Source organism: Euleptes europaea, chromosome 6 (assembly GCF_029931775.1).
Source record: "Euleptes europaea isolate rEulEur1 chromosome 6, rEulEur1.hap1, whole genome shotgun sequence".
Lineage (NCBI taxonomy): Eukaryota > Metazoa > Chordata > Lepidosauria > Squamata > Sphaerodactylidae > Euleptes > Euleptes europaea.
In genome coordinates, this window is record NC_079317.1 from 52,606,496 (window position 1) to 52,628,231 (window position 21,736).

The 21,736-nt window shown below is 43.3% G+C and overlaps 1 protein-coding gene across 1 annotated transcript in view; it reads right to left on the bottom strand.

The window, feature by feature from the left end:
* Positions 1 to 1,251: 1,251 nt before the first annotated feature.
* LOC130479495 (cytosolic phospholipase A2 delta-like) overlaps positions 1,252 to 21,736 on the bottom strand; it is a 35,507-nt gene continuing 15,022 nt past the window's right edge. Inside the window, exons 9-21 of the mRNA XM_056851895.1 lie at positions 20,804 to 20,917; positions 20,530 to 20,581; positions 20,261 to 20,323; positions 18,168 to 18,298; positions 16,284 to 16,420; positions 14,436 to 14,658; positions 13,355 to 13,472; positions 11,154 to 11,291; positions 9,708 to 9,815; positions 7,731 to 7,922; positions 5,805 to 5,971; positions 4,854 to 5,040; positions 1,252 to 1,481 (exon numbers count right to left, since the gene is read on the bottom strand). Coding sequence (XP_056707873.1) covers positions 1,252 to 1,481; positions 4,854 to 5,040; positions 5,805 to 5,971; positions 7,731 to 7,922; positions 9,708 to 9,815; positions 11,154 to 11,291; positions 13,355 to 13,472; positions 14,436 to 14,658; positions 16,284 to 16,420; positions 18,168 to 18,298; positions 20,261 to 20,323; positions 20,530 to 20,581; positions 20,804 to 20,917 — 1,860 coding nt within the window. The remainder of the gene's footprint in view (positions 1,482 to 4,853; positions 5,041 to 5,804; positions 5,972 to 7,730; positions 7,923 to 9,707; positions 9,816 to 11,153; positions 11,292 to 13,354; positions 13,473 to 14,435; positions 14,659 to 16,283; positions 16,421 to 18,167; positions 18,299 to 20,260; positions 20,324 to 20,529; positions 20,582 to 20,803; positions 20,918 to 21,736) is intronic.

Sequence of the window (21,736 nt, forward strand, 5' to 3'; positions counted from 1 at the left end):
AACAAAATTCAACTTCATAAAAGTAACAGTTTGATATCTGGATGTATTTTGCATGCCAGCCCAGTAATTAAAATCCTGTAATTAGCACTGTGGAATTTTCCTGATTGAAAAACTGCTTATATCCCTTTTGACAGAAGGGCCAGCTCTTGTGAAGTTTTCTGCATGTGGTGGCTGTGACTTTAGGTGGGCTAGCACATACAGACTTGACTGAATACTGCTGTCACAAATATAAGCCATTAAAGATCAACTTTATGCACCATCACAACCATAGGTCTTTGCATGCACTATGCATCAAACTAGATATGACAACAGCAGACGTGTAATGTGGGTCTGCCAGAGTTATATATAAATTGTGTCTGATTTATAGCATGTAAGAGGCACACTGATGGGAGGGTCTTACCCCTCCCATGGTTTATCTCCCCTTAACACTTTTATCCCAGTCACTGTCAGTACTGGAGGAGAGTATGTATAAAGGTGGGCCAGAGGAGAAGCAAGGTTTACACATTCCACCCACATGCCTTTTGGATTCTTAAAATAGGATTCTCAATGTCCATTTTATTTGTGACAGGGGCAAATCCAGTGTTGTGTAATGGTCAAAATTTTGAACAAGGATCTGGGAGACTCAGGTTTCAAACCCTACTCTCAGCCTAACCTACCCAACAGAGTAGCTGTGAGGATAAAATGGAGGAGAGGAGAATGATGTAAGCTGCTTTGGGTCCCCATTGTGGAGAAATGCAGGATATAAATGAAGTTAATTAAATGAGATGGGTTTTCCTTGCTTGTGGTATATAATGCTCATATAATGATCACAAGAATTTTACTGAATTAATCATACAATGTAGTGATACAAAGTTCTGATGACATACTTGACTTTAAAATTTGACAGTATGAGTTGGGGGGTTGTTAGTTTTTGTTCTTGCTTTTTGCTTATTCGCCAAACTGTTTTTACTGCTTACAAAAGACACTGCATTTTCAATTCCTTGAGGCTAAAAGATTTGTTCAGTCACAGAACCAATCATGATAAGGAAAAAAATCTTATACTACAAATGCTAGGTATGCTTATTCAGAAGTAAGTCTCAATGAATTTAGTGCAACTTAACCTCTAGATAGCATGTTTTGAGTTGCAGCTTTCAGCTCTTTTAGGTTTTTTTTTACACAGGCTTGACACCCTCCTCTGCCACCATCAGTGATGAAGCCAGGATCTTGCTGATATACCATGGCAGAGGGGATCGACAAAGTGCTTGTGAACAGTCAAGTGGATGGACATTGACTTTGCTGCCTGCCACATTTTTTCTGTTCTATGGCCATGCAGAAAGCCTGAAGAATCCAGTCTCTGTTATTCTGGACATTGTACTCAGCCAGTTTCAGGAGTTTGTCAAAATCCTTCTTAGTATAGGTGAAATTCATCAAACGGTACGGTGAGTGACAGCCAGCAAGAGGGACTGCACCTTCGTCCATCTCTGTTTTGCTACGTTTCACTCCTGCAAAAAAACCAAACACTTCAATTAGGTCATTTTAGGAGATAAAACTCTAAGAGTATACACACAGTTATTCATGTGCCCTTCAGAGACCTACCAGGTAAATTTTTTCTGTTATAGCCATTTCTAATGGTTGACTAGTCAAGTGAGCGGTCACCAGGCTGACAGCCTGTCTTTGAATCAAAAAAGCAAGGCATGTCGTTAGGCTTGATTATTTATTTATTTAGGGTATTTCTATTCTGCCTCTTCAAAATCCAGACAGTTAAACTCTCAGAAGGCAAAACTGACATTGTAATAATAACAGATACATGGCTTGGAATTGCTCTTGGATCCTGCCCTGATGCTTGAGAAACAGGTAGCAGAGGTAGCTGGGAGTACCATTCTCCAGGTTTCAACAATTTTTGGAAACGACAGACCTGGTGCCTTTACATGTGCCTTAGTAACAACAAGATTAGACTACTGTAATGTACTCTACATGGAGCTACTGTGAGGTACTTTCATGACTTACTTTCGGTTTCGTCCGTACAAGCGGCTAAAGGTCTGGCACGAAGGCTCGTGACGTGAGTCAGGCCTCTACCGAGATGTTCTCACTCCCAGTGACTCCCTCCCCTCCCCCGTGTCCTTGACTGTTAGCAAGCAACGGCTAACGAGCAAGCCCAAGTCTCTGTTTTGATGTTCGCTTCCCCGCTCTGCCTTAGACGCTGTTATCAATTCCTTTCTTCCTTTCCCAAAGCACTGAGCTGGCACCTGCTTTGTAGACTTGTTTATAACCTTGCACTGGTCTCCAAATATTCACTTGCAGCTTAATGTGAGGCTCTCCAGCCCCCCTGGGCTATTCCAAAAAAGCCACTCGCTCAGACGGTCAGGTCAGAAGCAGGTAAATTTTATTTAGAAGCAACAGGTTTAGCTAAGCCCTCGCAGAGGCAAAGCTGGGTTTTGGCCCACCCTCCCTCCCTAAGGGCTTTAGGTGTTGATGTTATGCTATATTTGTCACAACTAAGCCGGTTTGCGCATGGGGCTGGATGGGTTTTGATGGGGGGAAGCGGCCTGAGTGCCCCTTCCTCCAACTGGAGGACCCCAATAAGGGGTTTTGGGGGAGGCCAAGGCGTTGAGTTGCCGCATAGGGGGCGGCAGGTTTGGCCTCTACCTGAGTGACGGGGGAACACCAAGTGGCGCAAGTCCATGTGTATCCCACATACCGTCATCCTCTACTACTCCCAGCAGGACCGCTGGGAGTTCAGGCCGCATCAGTTCGCAACGGGCCGGCTGATGCCCCCATCCTGCCTTCCCATGCTTCGCCAATGCGTCAATAACACTGTTGCCATTAATTTTAGTTGTGGCCATAATTTTCCAATATAAAATGTTTTCCAATAAAATACTGTTCTTTTTTATAATAAAATTGTTATATGTTTATTAAAGATGAGTAGTAGTAAATCATATATTCAGTTCTCAGCCCAATAGCCCTTGGACAGCAAGTTGGTTTCAGGTAGCTGGCTCAAGGTTGACTCAGCCTTCCACCCTTCCGAGGTCGGTAAAATGAGTACCCAACTTGCTGGGGGAAAAGGGAAGATGACTGGGGAAGGCACTGGCAAACCACCCCGTAAACAAAGTCTGCCTAGGAAACGTCGGGATGTGACATCACCCCATGGGTCCGGAATGACCCAGTGCTTGCACAGGGGACCTTTACCTTTTTTTTCTCCGTATGCCACTTCCACATGAGATGAAATTGGTTAACTATACAGCTTTCTCTGATGTGGCTATTAAGCTCTGGAATTCTGTCCCCCTGAAAAGTCAGTTGGACTGCTTGTTACTGGCCTTCTGGGAATCAGAAAAGCCGTACTTTTCTGGAGGGCCTTTAAGCAGGACTATGTCTCTCCCAACAATGAAGGTGTTTTAGTTGCAATTTATTCTGCTTTGGTTTAAGGCTCAAACCAAAAGCAACATTTTTAATGAGCCCCGGCAGGGCCATTTAGGGTTGGGACAATGGCATGATAGAAAAGGATAAAGCCCCTTTCCCCCCTGTGCCATGGTCCAAATTTGAAATGGGTCCCTGCAGTGCTTGGGAAATTAGTTCCCTGCAGTTGCCATCTGACTACAGAGAATGACAGTCAGGTCAGAAAAATCCTGACTGCTTCCAAGGAAAAGCCATGCCTGCAAGCAGCATCACTGGTCAAACCATGCCTCCAATGGAAGAACCAACACAACAAGCCCAACAGAACCATTGCAGAACCCAGCAATTCTAGTAGAACCACAAGCCAACGTGCCAAGCCAAACAGAACTAAAACTGAACCAGAGAATCTCTGTAGTGGAAACTCAAGGTGGGGGGGAGGCACTTTTGCAAGCCCAGAAGAACCAATCACAATGTACAGGATGCCCAGCAGAACCCAGTTCCAGTCTGGCAGTGCAAACTCAATAAAAGTAATGTCAAACCAGAGTGGAAACTGAAAGGGGTGCACTTTTGCAAGCCCAGCCAAAGCAATGACAGTGTACAGAAAGCCCAGCAGAATCCCAGAGCCAGTCTGGCAGTGCAAGTTCAACAGGGCTAACGGGCACCCAGAGAAGAACAAATCCAAGCACTGAGTGAGCAACAGCAGAAATAAGGTGAAGGGAACAAAAAGCAACACTTGCAAAGAAAAAGAAGGGGGAAAAAACCTCCTGAAACTGACAAAGAAATCTGAAACTGACAGAAGCAGCCCACTGAACTCCCCTGGAATGCAAAAGCAAAGGCAAGACAAGAAGGGAAAGGGGGGGAACAGTCCCCAGGAGCTGCAAATGCTGGCTCCTGATCCTCCCAGTAAAGGCCAAATATTTCCAGGATTTTTCAGGACATTTTTTTCAGTTTCCTGGAAAATTCCATGCAAATATTTGCGAGAGCCAAATATATTGGAAAAAGACCAATAAGGTATTTTTCGGGTATATTTTCAGCTCTGTTTTACCTAAATGCACACCCCTAGCTGTAATCCTGATTTGGCACTTTCTGCTTTAACCTTCAGCAGTAGTCGTTTCAGGTCTTCACTGTTTTCTGCCAGCAATGTGGTGTCTTCTGCATATCTCAAATTGTTAATGTTCTTTCCACTAATTTTCATTCCACCCTCATCTAAACTGAATGCATCTTTCTTTATTATATGTTCTGCACACAGATTGAAGAGATAGGTACATCCTTGTCTGACAACTTTGCCAACTGGAAACCATTCTGTTTCTCCATATTCTGTCCCAACAGTAGCCTCTTGTCCAGAGTGCAAGTTGTGCATCAAAACAATCAGATCCAAAGTGGTACATGATGCTAAATGACTTGCTCACCCCTACCTATAGCTATGCTGCACATGTATGATTGATTTTGAATCAAAAATATGTAGATCTAAAAGGGTAATTTACCAGTTTCTTTGAAGTTCTGGAAACTATCAAGCACAAGTGGGAAATGAAGCACTATGGGAGCTTTTTTATTCTCATCATCAATGAACAGGTAACATTCTCTTGGATTCTGCTTGTCTTCCTCACTCACTGAAATCCTGGGAAAAGGAATTCCCTGCTCCATGCAGTATTTTTCCATTTGCTCTATAGACTATAGCATAAAAAGGAAGAGAATTGTTTGAGAAATTACTATTCAAGAAAAAGGAATGCTATTCCTTGCTGGTAAATACTAATAAATACTAAATCGTGTAACCACTATATAGTAAGATGATTGAGCCAAATGGGGGAGCAGGAACCCCAAGACATGCTGGTATCATGCCTGGATCCAGCTGCAGCTGAGAGCTATCCTGCAACATAATGTCTTCCAACTGTCTTTGTTAGAGCCATAAGAGAGAGGGCAGAAAGCAGCCAGGCATCGTGCCTGGATCAATAGTGCCTGGAAACTAGTGTTGTTATGGGGAGAGGAATTTCTTATTTTGAAATTCACTTTTTTAGATATAGCCACTGATTCCTTTTGTGGGTTACAAATAATCTAATCTGATATAAAGGTATGGATGGCAAATTGATGTGCCAAAATTAAACATAACCAGTGCTACCAGTATGACCAAGACCCTACTTCCTTCACCTACTGAGTGAAATTTTGAGAGGAATCCCTACATTAGTAGATCCATAAGCACAGAGACCTGCATGCTCAAAATTGAGAACCTGAGGAATTTATATCTGTTTCTCACAGATTTTGACTGCAGCCATCTATAGGACTGCTGCACCTTTACCTTCTACCCAAATATTAAAAAGGAAGACTTTAAAAAGTTGATCCATGTTTAGGTGCTTGTAACTCTTCAATGGTTTTTTTTTAGGGAAATGAAAGTTTTGTAAGGAAAGAAAGATGTTTTGCAGACACAGATAAAAACTGACCTGGAAAGGAGCATCCAGGGAGTAATCAAATGATAAAATGACATCCACTTTCCTCTCCTTCCTCAAGAGTGGGGGACAACTTGTATTGATGAAATATGCAGCATCAACCAATGATATATCATCTTCTGATGGAGTAAGTCTATTAGGGAACTGGTCTAGTTGACAGTCTGAAATGTAATTTGTTTATTACTCCTACACTATTCAGTAGTTTGATTTCTCCAATTTATTTTTTCTTCAAAAAAATTTCTTCAATTTTTTTTCTTCAAAGATGTTTTAAGGAAATTCTAAGAGGAGGCAAGAAAGTAGCAAACAGCTACGTGTACAAAGAGAAAGATCGTTATTTCATAAGAGTTTTGAAGGAAAGTGAGAGAGGATTACCATCATGTGTCACATTACGATGATCACAATCACATCTGCTACATGGGACTGCAAAGTCAAAAGGGCCACACTCACCCCCAGGGGTGGACCTAGAGGGGATGAGGGGGACAGCTGCCTTGGGGGGCATGCAGAGAGGGAGCAGCAGAAGCCAGGTCAGAGGCTGCGGCTGCCTGTCCGGCTGCTGCATGCACCATACTTCGTGTTTTCCCTCCCAGGCTTTAAAACCTCTGGCCCTCCTCCCTCTGTTCCAGCAGGTTCCTTTCTGTGCCCCCCAATGCTCTCCCTCCCAGCCCAGCCTCTTCCTTTGGCAGTGCATTTCCGCTGGAATGGAGCTCCCAGGTCTCTTTTCTCCCCTCCACCCCAATCACTCACTGTGCAACTACCAGCCTGTCCATCCAAACAGAATAAGCAGTGAGGAAAGAAAGAAGGCAGCTGCCCCTGTGAGGAGGCAAGGTGTCTGTGCCAAGCCAGACTGGCGGGGATGGTGAGGTGGCTCAGGCAGCGGGGGCACCAGACAAGGCAAGGCAGCTGCTGGAGCCCCCCTGCCTGGCCACTGCTGGCATCTCACCATCAAGCCCAGCATGGAGTGGAGATGGCAGCAGAGGGTGGAAGTAATTGCATCACCACCTGGCCGGCCTGCCCACCAGTCCAGCTCGCTCTCACACCTGCCGCACCTAACATGCTCTGCTCCACACACACCAAGGCCTCCAGCAGGGGACCCAGAAAAAGAGGGTGGGGCAACTGGGATGCATGATCTGGCACACCACCTATGGGGGTGCAGGGTGCGAGGGCACATGCCCCTCTTGTTTGTTTGCGGAGTTCTCCTCTCTTTCTTTTTTCTTTCTTCTGTGTGTTTCTTTAATTCTTGCTGTTTCTCTAATCTTTTCTTTCTTTCATTAATTCATTAATTTTCTTTCTTTTTTGTTTTTCTTTATTGTTTAATTTTTCTTTCTTTAATTTTGTAATCCTTCCTCCCTCCCTCCCTTCTGTGAGTTTCTTTAATTCTGTTCATCTAATCCTTACTTTCTTTAATTCATTAATTTTCTTTCTTTTTTTCTTTTTCCACATCCTTAATTTTTCTTTAATTTTGTAATTCTTTCTTTCTTCTCTGTGTCTTTAATTCTTTCTCTAATTATTTCTTTCTATAATTCATTGATATTAAAGAAAAAGAAAAAAGAAAGAATTCTAATTTTGTCTTTCTTTAATTCATTTTCATTTCTTTTTTCTATTTCTTTAGTCATACATCTTATCTCCTTTCCTTTCCCTTCTGATTCCCCAGCACCAGATTGGAGCCTCATAGCATATTAAAATCACTGCAAAATGGCAAAGGTGAATTTGTGGTGGCCACAAGTTTGTCATCACATTTAGTTCAGCTCAGAATCATAAGAATGGGAAAGAAAGGAAAATTTCATGAACAGCCAGTGAGAGAGTTTCAGAGGGTTGTAAAAAGATTAGATTTGAGTCCAGCAGCACTCTAAGATGCTGCTGGTCTCAAATCTAGCCAATGAGAGAGTACCTGTTGGAAAGATGAAAAAAAGCTGCAATTACCTTTCCACATCGAGAACTGGCTGTCTTGGTAGTAATCTTTATGCAGATGGAAACCCTTGAGAAAATTATGGGCATGATGATGCAATGGACGATCAGTTAAAACTTCCCTTATAATCTTAGACAGCATCCCATCAGGGCACATCCAAGAGGTCTCCAAGTAAGTGGAGTTCTGAGGTGGAACATAACCTCTCTCTGTGAAAAAGAAAAAAGGCATTCCTTGTTGCTACATTATGCCATAGTAGTCTTCTAGGAATATAAGAAAATAAATGATAATCCACTTATCCAGAGGAGAGAGAGCCTGCTTCAGCAATGGTTGAAGATCAGATACTTAGCCCCACCCTTCCATGCACCTGAGGAACTATAAAACTTCAGCCTAAAGGATTCTTTTGCTGGGAGGGGAAGAGTGCTACAACCAGGCCTGTGGAACCAGTTGCTCAGCTCCAAACTTCACAGTTGAGAGGTAAGAACCTCTGACAGAGGAAAGGACTGTGACCTGCTCTGCCTGTTAAATGTAAGAGTTTCATTGTCATTTTTGTTGTGCTATCATGTACAGTGGGTGTAATTTTTATTGTAAGCTGCCTTGGGTCCTACTTGGTGGGAGAAAAGTGGGGTAGATGCATTTAAAAAGAAATAAATAATTTAAAACACTATTGCTAAATAGATGGAATGAATGTCAAGACAATGTGCTCACAAACAAATAACTTTAGGTCAACTTTGGACAACTCAATTTCCTGGGTGAAGTTAACTATCTGCATCCTTTCAAGTCTGGCTTCAGGCCTGAACATAGGACTAAAACAGCCTTAGTCACCCTGGAGAACTACTTGTACCAGGAGATGGACAGAGGGAATACAACTCTGTTGACTCTCCAGGAACTCTCAGCAGCTTTCCATACCATCAACCACAATATCCTTCTGGATTGCCTCTTGGAGTTGGGACTATGAAGCACCATTTTGCCATTGAATCAGTCCTATCTAGGAAGCAGGTTTCAGAAGGTGGTGCTGGAGGGCACTGCTTGGTTCCTTGGCCATTGCCCTGCCACAGAGTTCCATTTTGCCCCCCAGGCTCTTTAACATCTACATGAAACTGCAGGAAGAGACCATCCACAGATTTTGACTGGGCTATCACCAATGTGGATAATGCTCAACTCTATCTCATACTTCCAACATCACCCAGGGAGACAGTAAAAACTCTGAACTAGTGCCTAGAGGCAATTTTCAGGTAGGTGAAGGCTAATAAACTCAAGCTTAATCCTTACAAAATCGAAGTGCTACTGGTGAGTGGGAGGATTTAATGTGTCCCCTCTTCTGGGAGGGGTTACACTCCGCTGAAGGACCAGGTACATAGCTTGTAGGATACTGCTAGACCCAGGCCTATTGCTCGATGAGCAAGTGGGGGTCATGACAGAACTTCCTTTTACCATCTTCAACTAATTAGCCAGCTGCAGCCTTTCCATCACAGAAAAGACCTGGCCCCTATGATGCATGCCCTGGTTACATCTTGTTTACTATAATCTTCTTTGTGTGGAGCTGCCCTTCAAAAATGTTTGGAAACTTCAATTGGCACAGAATGCTGGTACAGGATGCCCAGTGGCGTGTGTTGTTGAGATCACATCATTCCAGTTTTGGTTCATCTACACCAGGGGTCTCCAACTTTTTTGAGCTTGCAGGGCTGCTTTGGAATTCTGACACAGTGTGGTGGGCACAGTTACAAAATGGCTGCCACAGGAAGCAGAGCCAACTACAAAATGGTTGCACCTACTGACCACTAAAATCATCTTCTGTGGCCCTTCTGAGGTTCAACAGGTGACAACCCAAGAGAAAGCCTTCTCAGTTTTGGCACCAAAACTGTGGAACTCCTTCCCTCAGGAATTGTCCCCTTCTACCAGGAATTGTACCCTACCAATTCCCTCAGGAATTGTCCCCTTCTACCATTCCTATACTGTTCACTTGGTGTTTAAGCAAATAAAAGAATTCCTACCAATGTTCCTCATTTTGCCTTGGATAAGTTTGTGCCAGTCTTCATCTGTACTGCTCAGTTTATTCCAGACATCAAGCAAATTCACAGCAAGAGTATTGCTCCATAATGCTGCAAAGACAAGCATATTTAAAGAAATACTAGTTATTATTTTTACCATACTGCCAATGACATGAAACACACTGGAATCTGCAGTGCCTTTTAAAAATAATAGTGCTTGCTCTGCCAATAATGGCTGTGTGGTTGTCATAAGTGCCCACCCATTTATTCATACATATTTATTAATCATATTTCTTATATTTACCAAACAATAGTTAAGCATTAACGGTGGTGGAAAGTGCCGTCAAGTCACAGCTGACTCCTGGCAACCCATATAACTCTCAAAGCATTAATAAGAATGTCCAATTTATATGCAATTTATATGCTAAGAACTATAATATGAGTACTTTTCACATTGCTAGTCTATTTAATATGAAAAACTGCACAGCTGGAATCTCTTGCAATAAACTTCATTTCCTTAAATCCCAATCATTAACAAATAACACTGATGGATGATCTTAGTACTTTGTATTATAGTGCACAGCTTAGGGCCGACTATACGTGACATGTAAGAAACAAGTCGGGTCAGGGCACCCCTGACCCAACTCCCAGTCACATTGGGGGACTGCTCCATTGCTCACTGGAATTCAGAGCACTGCAAGAGGGAAGGAGGAGCTTCTGCCTTCACTCCTGTACCACTTCCCCTAGCAGAAACTATTGTGGGAGGCCTGCATGGCCTTTTACATTTCCTCGGTCACATCATTCTAGGACACATTGAGTCTGAGAATGGGGTATACAGAGCCCTCCCCCATGAATGTTTCTACTTGGGTAAACAGAGCAGGTGTACAGGAAGAACTCCCTCCAATCCTTCCCACCCCCTTGCAATGAACTGCACTGAAAGATGGAGAATTTTTTTAAGTTAGTCCCCCCCAATGTACATGTGATGTGAGTCTGGTTGGGGAGCCCCCAATGAGACTTGTGTCCCATGTAATGTATAGTTGGACCCTTACAATTCCGTTGTAATTCCTTACAATTCCGTTCAGTTTCCCACTCTAAGCCCATTAATTTCACTTGGCTTAGACCACAGTAACTGTGCCCAGAATTATCCTAGTAGAAAAGGGCAAGAGTCCAGTAGCACCTTAAAGACTAACAAAAATATTTTCTGGTAGGGTATGAGCTTTCGTGAGCCACAGCTCACTTCTTCAGATATCTGAAGAATCTGAAGAAGTGAGCTGTGGCTCACGAAAGCTCATACCCTACCAGAAAATATTTTTGTTAGTCTTTAAGGTGCTACTGGACTCTTGCCCTTTTCTACTACTGCAGACAGACTAACACGGCTACCCACGCAGAATTATCCTGTCAGCTTTTGAGAAAATGTCCTGTACAGCAGTATATATTTAAGACCATTACCTTCTAAAAAACAAATCCGAGACTCTGGGTTTTTCTTCATTAGCCTTCCCATGAAGAATTCACTTCCAAAATCTTCTGAGTGAATGAATGCACCATATTTCAGAAAACCAATTTCATAAGGGGAAAATTCACACCATTCTGTGAACAAGCAATGAATACACTTTGGTATTATAATTATGAAAACTAGCATGGCAACATAATCATCATAATCCTGTATTCAGAATCACAGGAAAATATCCTGGTCTTGAGTGGAGCTGAACTTGCAGAGCAGGACTTTCCTGTCTTCCCCTTCTATTGCAGCCTACAGCACCCCTTGAAACCCTGTGCTGAGCACAATGTAGTGATTTGCATTGGAAGGGGGAAGTCAATATGAATGGCCCTCCTCTGCTGGCGGTGGAAAACAGCCATTGGATACAAGCCACTATTTTACATTTGTACTTTATCATACTCATATCCATCCCACCCTTCTTCCACGGAACTTGCAGCGGCGTGTGTGTGTGTGTGTGTGTGTGTGTGTGTGTGTGTGTGTTAAGTGCCGTCAAGTTGCTTCCAACACATGGCAACCCTATGAATCAATATCCTCCAAAACATCCTATCGTTAACAGCCTTGCTCAGGTCTTGCAATCTGAGGGCCGTGGCTTCCTTTATAGGGGCATTCTTCACGGTAGGTTTCGGTGCTGATTCAAGCCGATTCTGACAATAAGCCGACTTAAAAACCTTCTTCATTGTAGCTCGCTCTTATCCCTACCACGGGTGTTTTTGATTCTTCACTACAGAAACTGCGCGCCGGTCCGCGCCGCTTCAGACTATGCTCCACCGTCAATCACGTCGTCTGTTGCCCTTAAGCACGCCCTCCTAATTTTTCATGCCGCAATACTACAATTTACCATTAGATGGTGCTGTATGACAGTGCTTGTGCGACGACCACCGTTCTTTGAAATTAGGAGGCAGGGCAAGCATCAAATCTCTGCTAGGGCGGACAACATTCCCTACTTCGCGATGCTAAACATGAGGCACTCCCCGCTTGTGTGTTTATATGCTCCGACGTGCTACAGACTTAGTACAGCAAACACTTTCACTCTAAGGGGGTGGGGGTGCTAGGAACGTGTTGAACGACCCACTCAGATACATGACGTGACTGCTTTTTGGGTTGAATTAGAGAAGGAAAACCGGCTAGTTTAATCGGCACGTATCATTGAGCTGATACAAGTAACCTGTCCATGCCATTCTCCATGCAGTGAAACAAACCTCTCTGGAATCCAAAATGTGGCGGTCGCGCGGGTGTTTCATAAACTGACTGGTGTAGTGGAGACACCTTGTGGCTGTAGACGCTACCGCAAGTGAAGTTAGTTTGTTGTATTTAAATAAGCACCCAATCAGAAAGCAGTGACGACGAAGCGTAACAAGCCAATCACAGGAATTGTGGGAGTGGTGTGTTTGAGCGATGGGCATGGTCTCCTGTATCGCACCAAAGATTTCTTCATAGGTTCCCGTGAAACAAAACACGCGCCTGCAGGAAAGGTCGTTTCAAAAGCGGTGTGGGTTGCCTCGACTTTAACACGGGGTATTTGGGCCAGTGAAGGAAGACACGCATCTGCAGTGAATAACCGAATTTTGCCACCGACGCAAAAGAGCGTCGAAGCAGCAGCAAATCTCCGTGAAGAAAACCCCATAGAGTTAATCTATCTCATGTTGGGTCTTCCTGTTTTCCATATTTGGTTTTAATCCCAACAAACAACTACAATGTAGGCCAGTCTGAGAAAGTGAATTGCCATTTTACTTGAGACAGCTACTGCAGTGAAATCTATAAATGACCCCCAGCTGTGCACTCACACTTCCTTTACTCACACCATGGCTCCTTTGCATACCAGCCCTAGACTTTGGCTATGGAACCACGCAGGCTCATTGAAAATCAGCTAATCTGCAGTTTCAGTTACTTCCAAACTACACAATGGCTAGTATCATATGGTCTTGACAACACAAGGTCACTTCCATCAATTTTCACCAATTCCACCTTACCACAGCAGATCCCTTATTTCCTCCCTATACTGTGTATGAAAGTTCCACTGACCCTCAGCAACTCAGTTTCAGGGGAACTGCTATCTCCTTTTACTCTACTCATGGATCTCAAAATACGAACGCCAATGTTGTCCTCAGCTTGCTACTGCAATAATATTGTTCAATATATCTTTAAGAATTACCTTTAAAATCAAAGGCAGAAATGTGGTTTTCTTTCACATTAAGGGCTAAATAGAGGGGTAAGGGATTCTGCCCTTCATTCACAGCCTGCTGCTGATCAGAGAGTTTAAAATCATTCACCTAAAGAGGAACAACAAATCAGTGATGCAAAAAAAAAACCCAACAACACAGAAAGCAAAAACTTGGATCTCAGTGTGATATACCGTATTTTTCGCTCCATAAGACGCACTTTTTTCCTCCTCAAAAGTGAGGGGAAATGTCCATGTGTCTTATGGAGCAAATGCCGGCTGGGCACATGCGTGTCGGGACGGCGTGAGCCAGCGTTCCCCGCCCCGACGGCCAGCTGGGAGGCGGGCGAGGCCGCACAGAGCGAGCTGGCGCACGTGCCCAGCTGGCTCTGTGCAGCCCCGCCCGCCTCCCAGCTGGTCGTCAGGACAGGGAATGCCGGCTCGTGCCGTCCCGACAGCTCTGTGCGCCCGCCCACCTCCCAGCTGGCCATCGGGGTGGGGAACACCGGCTCGCGCCTTCCAGACACGCACGTGCCCAGCCGGTTCTGAGCGCCCTGCCAGCTGGGAGGCGGGTGGGGCACACAGAGCCGGCTGGGCGCATACGCATCGGGACAGTGTGAGCCGGTGTTCCGCGCCCCGATGGCCAGCTGGGAGGCAGGCGGGGCCGCACAGAGCCAGCTGGGCACGTGCGCCGGCTCGCTCTGTGCAGCCCCGCCCGCCTCCCAGCTGGCCATTGGAGCGGGGAACGCCAGCTCGTGCCGTTCCAACGCGCACGCGCCCAGCCGGCATTCATTCCATAAGACAAGTTTTTAGAGGAGGAAAACAAGATTTTTTCTTGTTTTTCTCCTCTAAAAACTAGGTGCGTCTTATGGAAAGGTGCGGGTACTTTTCATCTCTAGATAATGACTAGACTTGAATGGTGTAGAGGCTAAACTCTCAGCAGTAGAGGATGCTTTCATTCACATTTATCCATTTAACACACCAGCCAAAGCAGCCTTCATGTGTCCATGTGAAGCCATCCTTATTCATCTCTATTATAGTACCACCAACTAAAAATGTCCAAGGAGTTGCGTACCTTATCATGCAAGACATTCTCAAGAGCAACTGCCCACAGATCACTGAAAGAAGTAGAGATGCCCTGTTCAGCCCTATGGCTCAGCTCTGTTTGATAGTGAATCAGATGCTCCAGAGAAAAAGTGCTAATCTTGTTTTTTGTCACGTGCTTCTTAGCCTCATGGATTGGCCTTGCCAGATCCTTCTGGGACCAATTAGAGTCTTCATATAAATTTGACACAGTCCTAAACAAAATAGCATAAAAAAACAAATATTGTTAGAGGCAATATACTTTCTGTCTCTGTCACTCAGTTTCTTTCACTCGCGCGCACACACACATACACAAACAAACCATTCATCCATATCAGTTTTGCCAAGAGCTGATTTACAAGGCATGGATGAGTCATTCTTCTGCTTTCCATGCTAGTGCTGTTACATGTGAAGTGAAACTCGTGGATCTTACCCAGGAGACCCAGGTAACAACTCAGTCAGTTTATACCAGAAACAGAGGACTTTTATGCATGGGTTGTTCCTGTCACAGTCACACACACACACAACTACTTTGGGGCTTCATTTTGATTATGCATGCATTTCCTGACCTTCAGAAGTCACCTTGCTCTCCCCTTCCGTTTTCCCTGCATTTTTAGGATGCTGTTTTATCCCAAGTTTAAAGTCTTCCTCGATCCCAAATTGAAAGCCAGTCCTGTGCATACTTGTCACTTTAGGTTTTTCTCCCCACGCCCATCGTCGCTTCTCCCTCCCAAGTGTCTGTTCCACTCATCCAACCCCTCTCCTAGAAGCCATTTGTGCGTGCACTAGCGAGAGATACCATGAGGCTGCTTAGTCAGTTTTATAGCAAGTGTGGGTCAATTTCAGGTCTAACAGCTGAGAGAGCTGAAATAATCACAAATGACCTATGCAGTTGCTTTTGGTCAGTTTCAGGATGGAACAGAGCTGGGCTGGTTTGCCGCCCTCCCCATGAGGCTACTTATTTAGTCAGTTTCACAGCAAGTGTGAGTCAGTGTTCTTGGCATGAAAGCCTTTTTTTTTTTTTTTTCAAGTGCAAGACTACCAAAACAAATTGGTGGGGGGGGGGTGTCTGGACCTTTCTCTGCTTCGGCTGTAAAATGGCCATTCGATTCAGATCAAATGAAAGAATCCTTCTGCGAGGTTGGCAGGGGCTGGAAAGCAGATGTATTTGTTTCTCTTTTCTCTACTTCTGTGTTGTGTCTAAATTGTCTCTGAAGGGACTATAATATGGGACATTAATATATCAATATGGAACATTATTGCATATGATAGGTTATTTTACATGTATTTGAATGGGAAATTCAGTGCTTCTGAACATTTTCTCAGGAAATGTGGACTGCATGGGCATAAGATACTTCATAGCATAGTACTGGACTCCCCAACCTTTTTGAGCCTGCACGCACATTTGGAATTCTAATACAGCATGGTGAACAACCACAAAATGGCAACAACAAAACGGCTGCCACAGGAGACAGATCCAGCCATAAATGGCTGCCACAGCTTACTGTCAGCCACACAGTGAAGATTTTTGTGCCGTGGTGGCAGCTGCTACCAAAGCCACATTTTAAAAAACCTGCATAGCGAATCATATTTCTATTGGCCAATCAGAAGCCTTGCTTGGCAAAAGCCTGGCCCTGCAAACTTTCTAAAAATACTTGGAGTGCACTAGGAAAGGTGCTGGTGCATGCCATGGCACACTCGGGCACCATGTTAAGGACCCTGGTATAGTATATTATATACTTCATAGATATATTTCAGATATATATTTCACACACTTATTGTGAATACTTTTTCTAAGTCTCCTCTATACACTCTGATATTCCCTCTTCCATTCTCTCACCAAGCTGAGCCAGAAGTGCTGCTGATATACGTTATACAGTCCAGAATATTAAGTTTCTGCAGACCTGAGAGCTGCCCATAAAGAGACACCATTGATCTGCATCCACTTCCAGTTGCCATGACTGCCACCACTGGAACCTGTTTGAAATACAGATGTGTGTGTAAAGTGTATGTATAAACTTTATTATTTATCAATGATAAACATTATCAAGGATATCTTTTCAGCTAAGGTAACCATTATCTGTAGGGCTTTTCGGCACGCTCGACTTACTCCTGATTTTCTTGGCAGTTGATTGACAAGCATTGGAATTGGTATGGGCAAGGTTCTTCTGCACATCTACCCTCCCTCTGCATTTCACAACTGAGGAGTCAGTTTATTTTCTTCTGCACATGCCTTAATTTTGAAGGGAGATGGAGTCACAGCACACACACCCTTTTTATATTTTTCTGCATGCTTACAACAATATATTGACATTATGGCTGCATATTTAATCTATGTAAAATATCTATGTATATATCTATGTATTGATATACCATTGTAATGACAGGTCAAGCAGATCCTCCGAATTCCCAACTTTTTTTTTTAAGTAAGTCTCTAGTTTCTTCCCTCATGGAGATATAAGAAAAAAGGCACATCTCCACAAGGGAAGGAGCTAGAGACTTACTTTTAAAATGAAAGCTGGGAATTCAGACTACCTAAGTAACTATCAATACAATGGTATATCAATTGATCAATATTTTAGTGCCTTAAAAAAGCTCATCTTCAGGTTAAGGGCGCAAGAGAGGGTGTGGCTTGACAATGAGGACAGAAACATTATGCACAAGGGAAAAAGCAACTCAAAATTGGCTTCCAGAAAAAGATCAGGGTAATGTGGCCTCAAAAGAACCAAGAACCATAAAAAAATGGGGGTGGGGGGACAGAAAAAGAGATGCAAAAATTAAAGGCACAAAAATACATGTGGAGATCAGGCAATAAACTGAAGCACTTTAGGGCCAAAATCGATGAAAAAAGTCGTGGAGAGACTCTTCTTGGCTGGCTGGCTGCTGCACAGCCACTCCACGAACCTCTTTCCCTCCATGAAGAAGTATTGCCTGTTATTAAAACTTGACAAGAAACCTGACGTAAGTTACAACAACTAAACCTTTTAAAACCAACAAGAACACCTCACCACTCCACAAAACCATTCCCGCAAAAACAAACACTACACAGAAATATCTTTAAAACAACTATAAAAGAAACTTTAAAGACAGAACCAAAAGAATGCAAAAATGTTTCCCCCCGCATGCAACACCACCAGAAAAATTGCATGTGTGTGTGCGTGTAACGTGCCATCAAGTCACAACCAATTTATGGACACCCAGTAGGGTTTTCAAGGCAAGAGACATTCAGAGGTGGTTTGTATGGTTGCCATCTCCAGGTTGGGAAATATATGGAGATTCTGGGGGTGGAGGCTGAGGAGGATGGGGTTTGGTGAGGGGAGGGACCTCAATGGGGTATAATGCCATTGAGCCCACCTTCCAAAGCAGCCATTTTCTCCAGGTGAACTGTTGCCTGGAGAACAGTTGTAATAGAAGGAGATCTCCAGCTACCATCTGGAGGTTGGCAACCCTAGTGGTTTGCCATTACCTTCCTCTGCATAGCGACCTTGGGATTCCTTGGTGGTATCCCATCCAAGTACTAACCAAGGCTGGCCCTGCTAAGCTTCCAAAATCTAACAAGATCTGACTAGCCTGGGTCATCCAGGTCAGGGCCCACAAAAAGTATGGATGTTTTTTTGGGGGAAAACCTCATCCCTAACATGGATCATATATACGCTGTTGTTTTCACTTGGACATATGCATCATTTTCCTGTCTGCTCTGGATCCCACATACTGCCCTGCATACCTCGTGATCCAACAGATCTTCTTTCAGCTGGAGGATGCTTTTCAGAGCATCAGCCACAACTTGTTTCCGTTTGTGCAGAAAAGACTTTTCCTCTTCACATAGGTTAAATCCCAACCGCATATCAAGGTTTTCTGAGCTACAATATATATAACAAAATAGACACTGGAAGGATTCGAAGTCCCAGTCTGAAACTCTAACCACTACACAGCACTGGTTTACATGGGCTGATTGCTGTTGAATAGTAGCAAGCAGCCAGGCCTGGATGAGTAGTGCAATTTGGATGGTATCAAGTTGCCCGGTGGTTGCTGTCAGGCCTGTCCCCTATGAGTTCTGTCTCAAAGTCCAAAACAGCCCTGGAAAGAGCCCTGCTCCTTCACTCACCTTTTACTGACAGAAAACAAGCAGAAAACAAGCCTGGAGTGCTGGCCAACTGTTGTGGTTGCTCAACAGCAGCCACAGATGGCATCTATTTGTTAAAGCTACTGGCACTGTTTTTATCATTGGGTTTTGTTTTGTTTTTAAAAAAACCTCCAAAGTTTGTTTTGTTTTTAAGTTATTTTTAGATTTCTGTTTTTTTCTGAAAACCTGAGGCAATTTTTCAGGCTTCTTGAAAGATCTGTCTTGTCTATTCAGCATTCCAATCTCTGGATTTGAGCATCCTCAGAAGAGGGCAATACTTTGCTAATTGAATACATGATATCTTCAGAAGGGGGCAACACTTCACTATTAGAATATATGATGATGAATGAAATAGAAATAAAGAATATCATCCTAATCATCAGTAACGTCTGAACTGGGAGAACTTCCATTGTCTCTCTTGTTCTAGGAAAAGGAAATTGTACCTACCTAAAGTCAAATTAAATGACTTCAACAAACTCATGAGGCAGTTGTTCCCATTACATAAATTCCTTCCAGCAATAGGATAATTTTCCAGTCTCCACCCACCTCCCTGGATAGGATACACTGGATGAGATCAAAGAGATCAACATGGAGCCCTCTGCACTGTCTCCCTGAACACTGGAATGCCATGCAATAGTGATTCTAGAAGTCCCTGCTACACCCTGTCTTGGCACATGTCTAGGATGAAAACGTCTCCTCCAAGTCTCAAAAGGAACTATGGCAGCCAGCCAAGAATCTGAACCCTTTAGTAAATGATAAGCATGTTGCCTTGTGTTTTGCAACTAGGATACTCCAGGAAAACTACAGATGGTCTGCCATACTTATAAATTCACTTTTTTTTTCAGAACAGCAATACTTTACCAAGCCTTTGTGCGTAACTTCAGTTCCAGATCAGAATCCTGAAAATGAAGAATTTAAACAAATCAGTACTTAAGACCCTCACAAATCATAGGATTCATCTACCTTAGGAAAGTTACCAGATACATTTGTAATTGAAAATGCCACAATGTGAAACTTTCTTGGTTTTAACAAATATACCACAGATAGTGAAACAGATCAACATGAAATCCTCCTGAAAACTAATGATGCCTTTTCTGTGGTTTTCTCTCCATATTACAATGGGAGGGCACATTTAAAAGAACAATGTAAACACACACACCACCCCTACAAATTACAAAGAATTTTCACTTCATGGTGACCTTCCCTGATTTAAAAATAAATAAATAAATTTTACCCTAAGGACCAAATTAGACATGATAAAATGTCCTACATTTAAAAAAAAATGACTAATAGCATCTGTTTGGGGAACCCAATTCAGACTGGTGCTGTGGCAATGGGGGAGATGTTTTCTTATGGAAATTACCCCATTGGCACAGCTATTTTCCTCAGAAGAAAATGAGTTGCAATGGCTTGAATTACCTAACAACTATTTTTTTCTAAAAGATTCACAGTCATTTTCATTTAACAGATGGATAACTTCAAGTGTTTATTTTATTTACTACATTTTTACGCTGCCTTTCTCACCAATCAGAGCCACCAAGTATCACATTCACATGGGGTGATTCGTGACACACATCATCTTTAACTTTTACAAATAGCTTTTCCTCCACAATGGAATGCTCGCCCTCTTGTGAAAGCCTCCACCTCAGAGGGCACGAGCCCACTCAATGCCACAAGCCCAGCCAGGGCTCAGCCAGGTGATCCAGGGCTTTGGTGGCCGCCTCCTACCGGCCTCCTACCTGCCCGCCCACTCAACACTGCAAGCCCAGCCAGGGCTCAGACGGGCACTCTGGGACTTTGGCACCTGCCTCCCGCCAGCCTCACTCTTCTTCCATCATGAGCTGAGAGCCACCCCACGCAAGTCAATGTGGAGGGTTATTCAAACACTCCTATGTTGCTTTGTTAGTCCCAATGCATTTTTTTAAATTGACGCTGGAAAATGGCTATGGGATATGGGCTGTACGGTGGGCGGAGACATGACTGTATCTCCAGCATGTCCTCACCTCAGGGGAAGTCTGAGAAACGGAGAAAAGGAATACATCATCATATAAGTGGTTGAACAAAATATGAAGATAAAACATTTGAAAACTGTATCTGATCCCAAACGGAGGGGAAACAGTGCGGACACAAAAAGATTACTTGTTTACATCACTAAAGTTGCTCTTTTGAGATTCATCCTAGTATAAATAATTGGGACAGATAAATGCCACTAAGGAGTCTGTGATTGAACTGCTTACCACTGACACAGGAAGAACTACATTCACTTCCTTTCCTGTGGAAAGTAACTTCAGAGGCATAGTCAAGGATGCAGAAGAATTCTTTTTGTCTTGCTCCTCATTACTTGAGCAATGCTGAAAAGTGTATTTCATTTATTTAGAAAATATATATGCTCAAGACCCCTCACAAAGTAAAGCAATACAATAATATATATATATTTTTAAAATAAAACATTACTGAGTAGCCTAAAATGATATTCATAAAACAGTCATCAGGCTAGAAGCAGACCATAAAAACAGCTTTTAAAAAAGGAACCCCTAAGTTTAAAAGACTGGATAAATATCAATGTTTTGTCCTGGTGTCTAAAGAACAGCAAGGTCAGTGCCAGATGAGATTCAAGGGAAGAGGCATTCCAAAGGTGAGGCACCACCAATAAGATAGCCTGTTTCTGATCACCACTTGTCTTATCTCTGCAAGCAAAGAGACAGCAAGCAGGGCTTGGGAAAAGGATCTTATCTGGTGAATTGGACTGTATAGGAAGATGATATAGTCATAAAACGTAAGCATAGAGTTTTTAAAAAATATAACAACCCCAAGAAAATTTGTTGGCATTGCAGTTTTAAGATCCCAGTCCTGACTCAGAGGTAATATAGTAGCCACAATAAAAACTTGGGATTTTTACATATAGAGTGCCATCAACTAATTAGGATTTCTTTATATCTGATCAATACAAATTCACATTTGATTTTACCAGGATTCTTAGAGAGATAAAAATTTGGGGTGAAAGTAATTTAATCGGCATTATCAAACTCTAAAACAGACCTTACCCTCTTAGCCTCCCTCTCTCATATCAGATCACTTGGACAAGGAATGAGGAGGCAGTCTGGCTATAAGTCACCAGGTGTTTTGAACCAGGATTTCCTGTAGCATAGACCCCACATTCCAACCAAAGA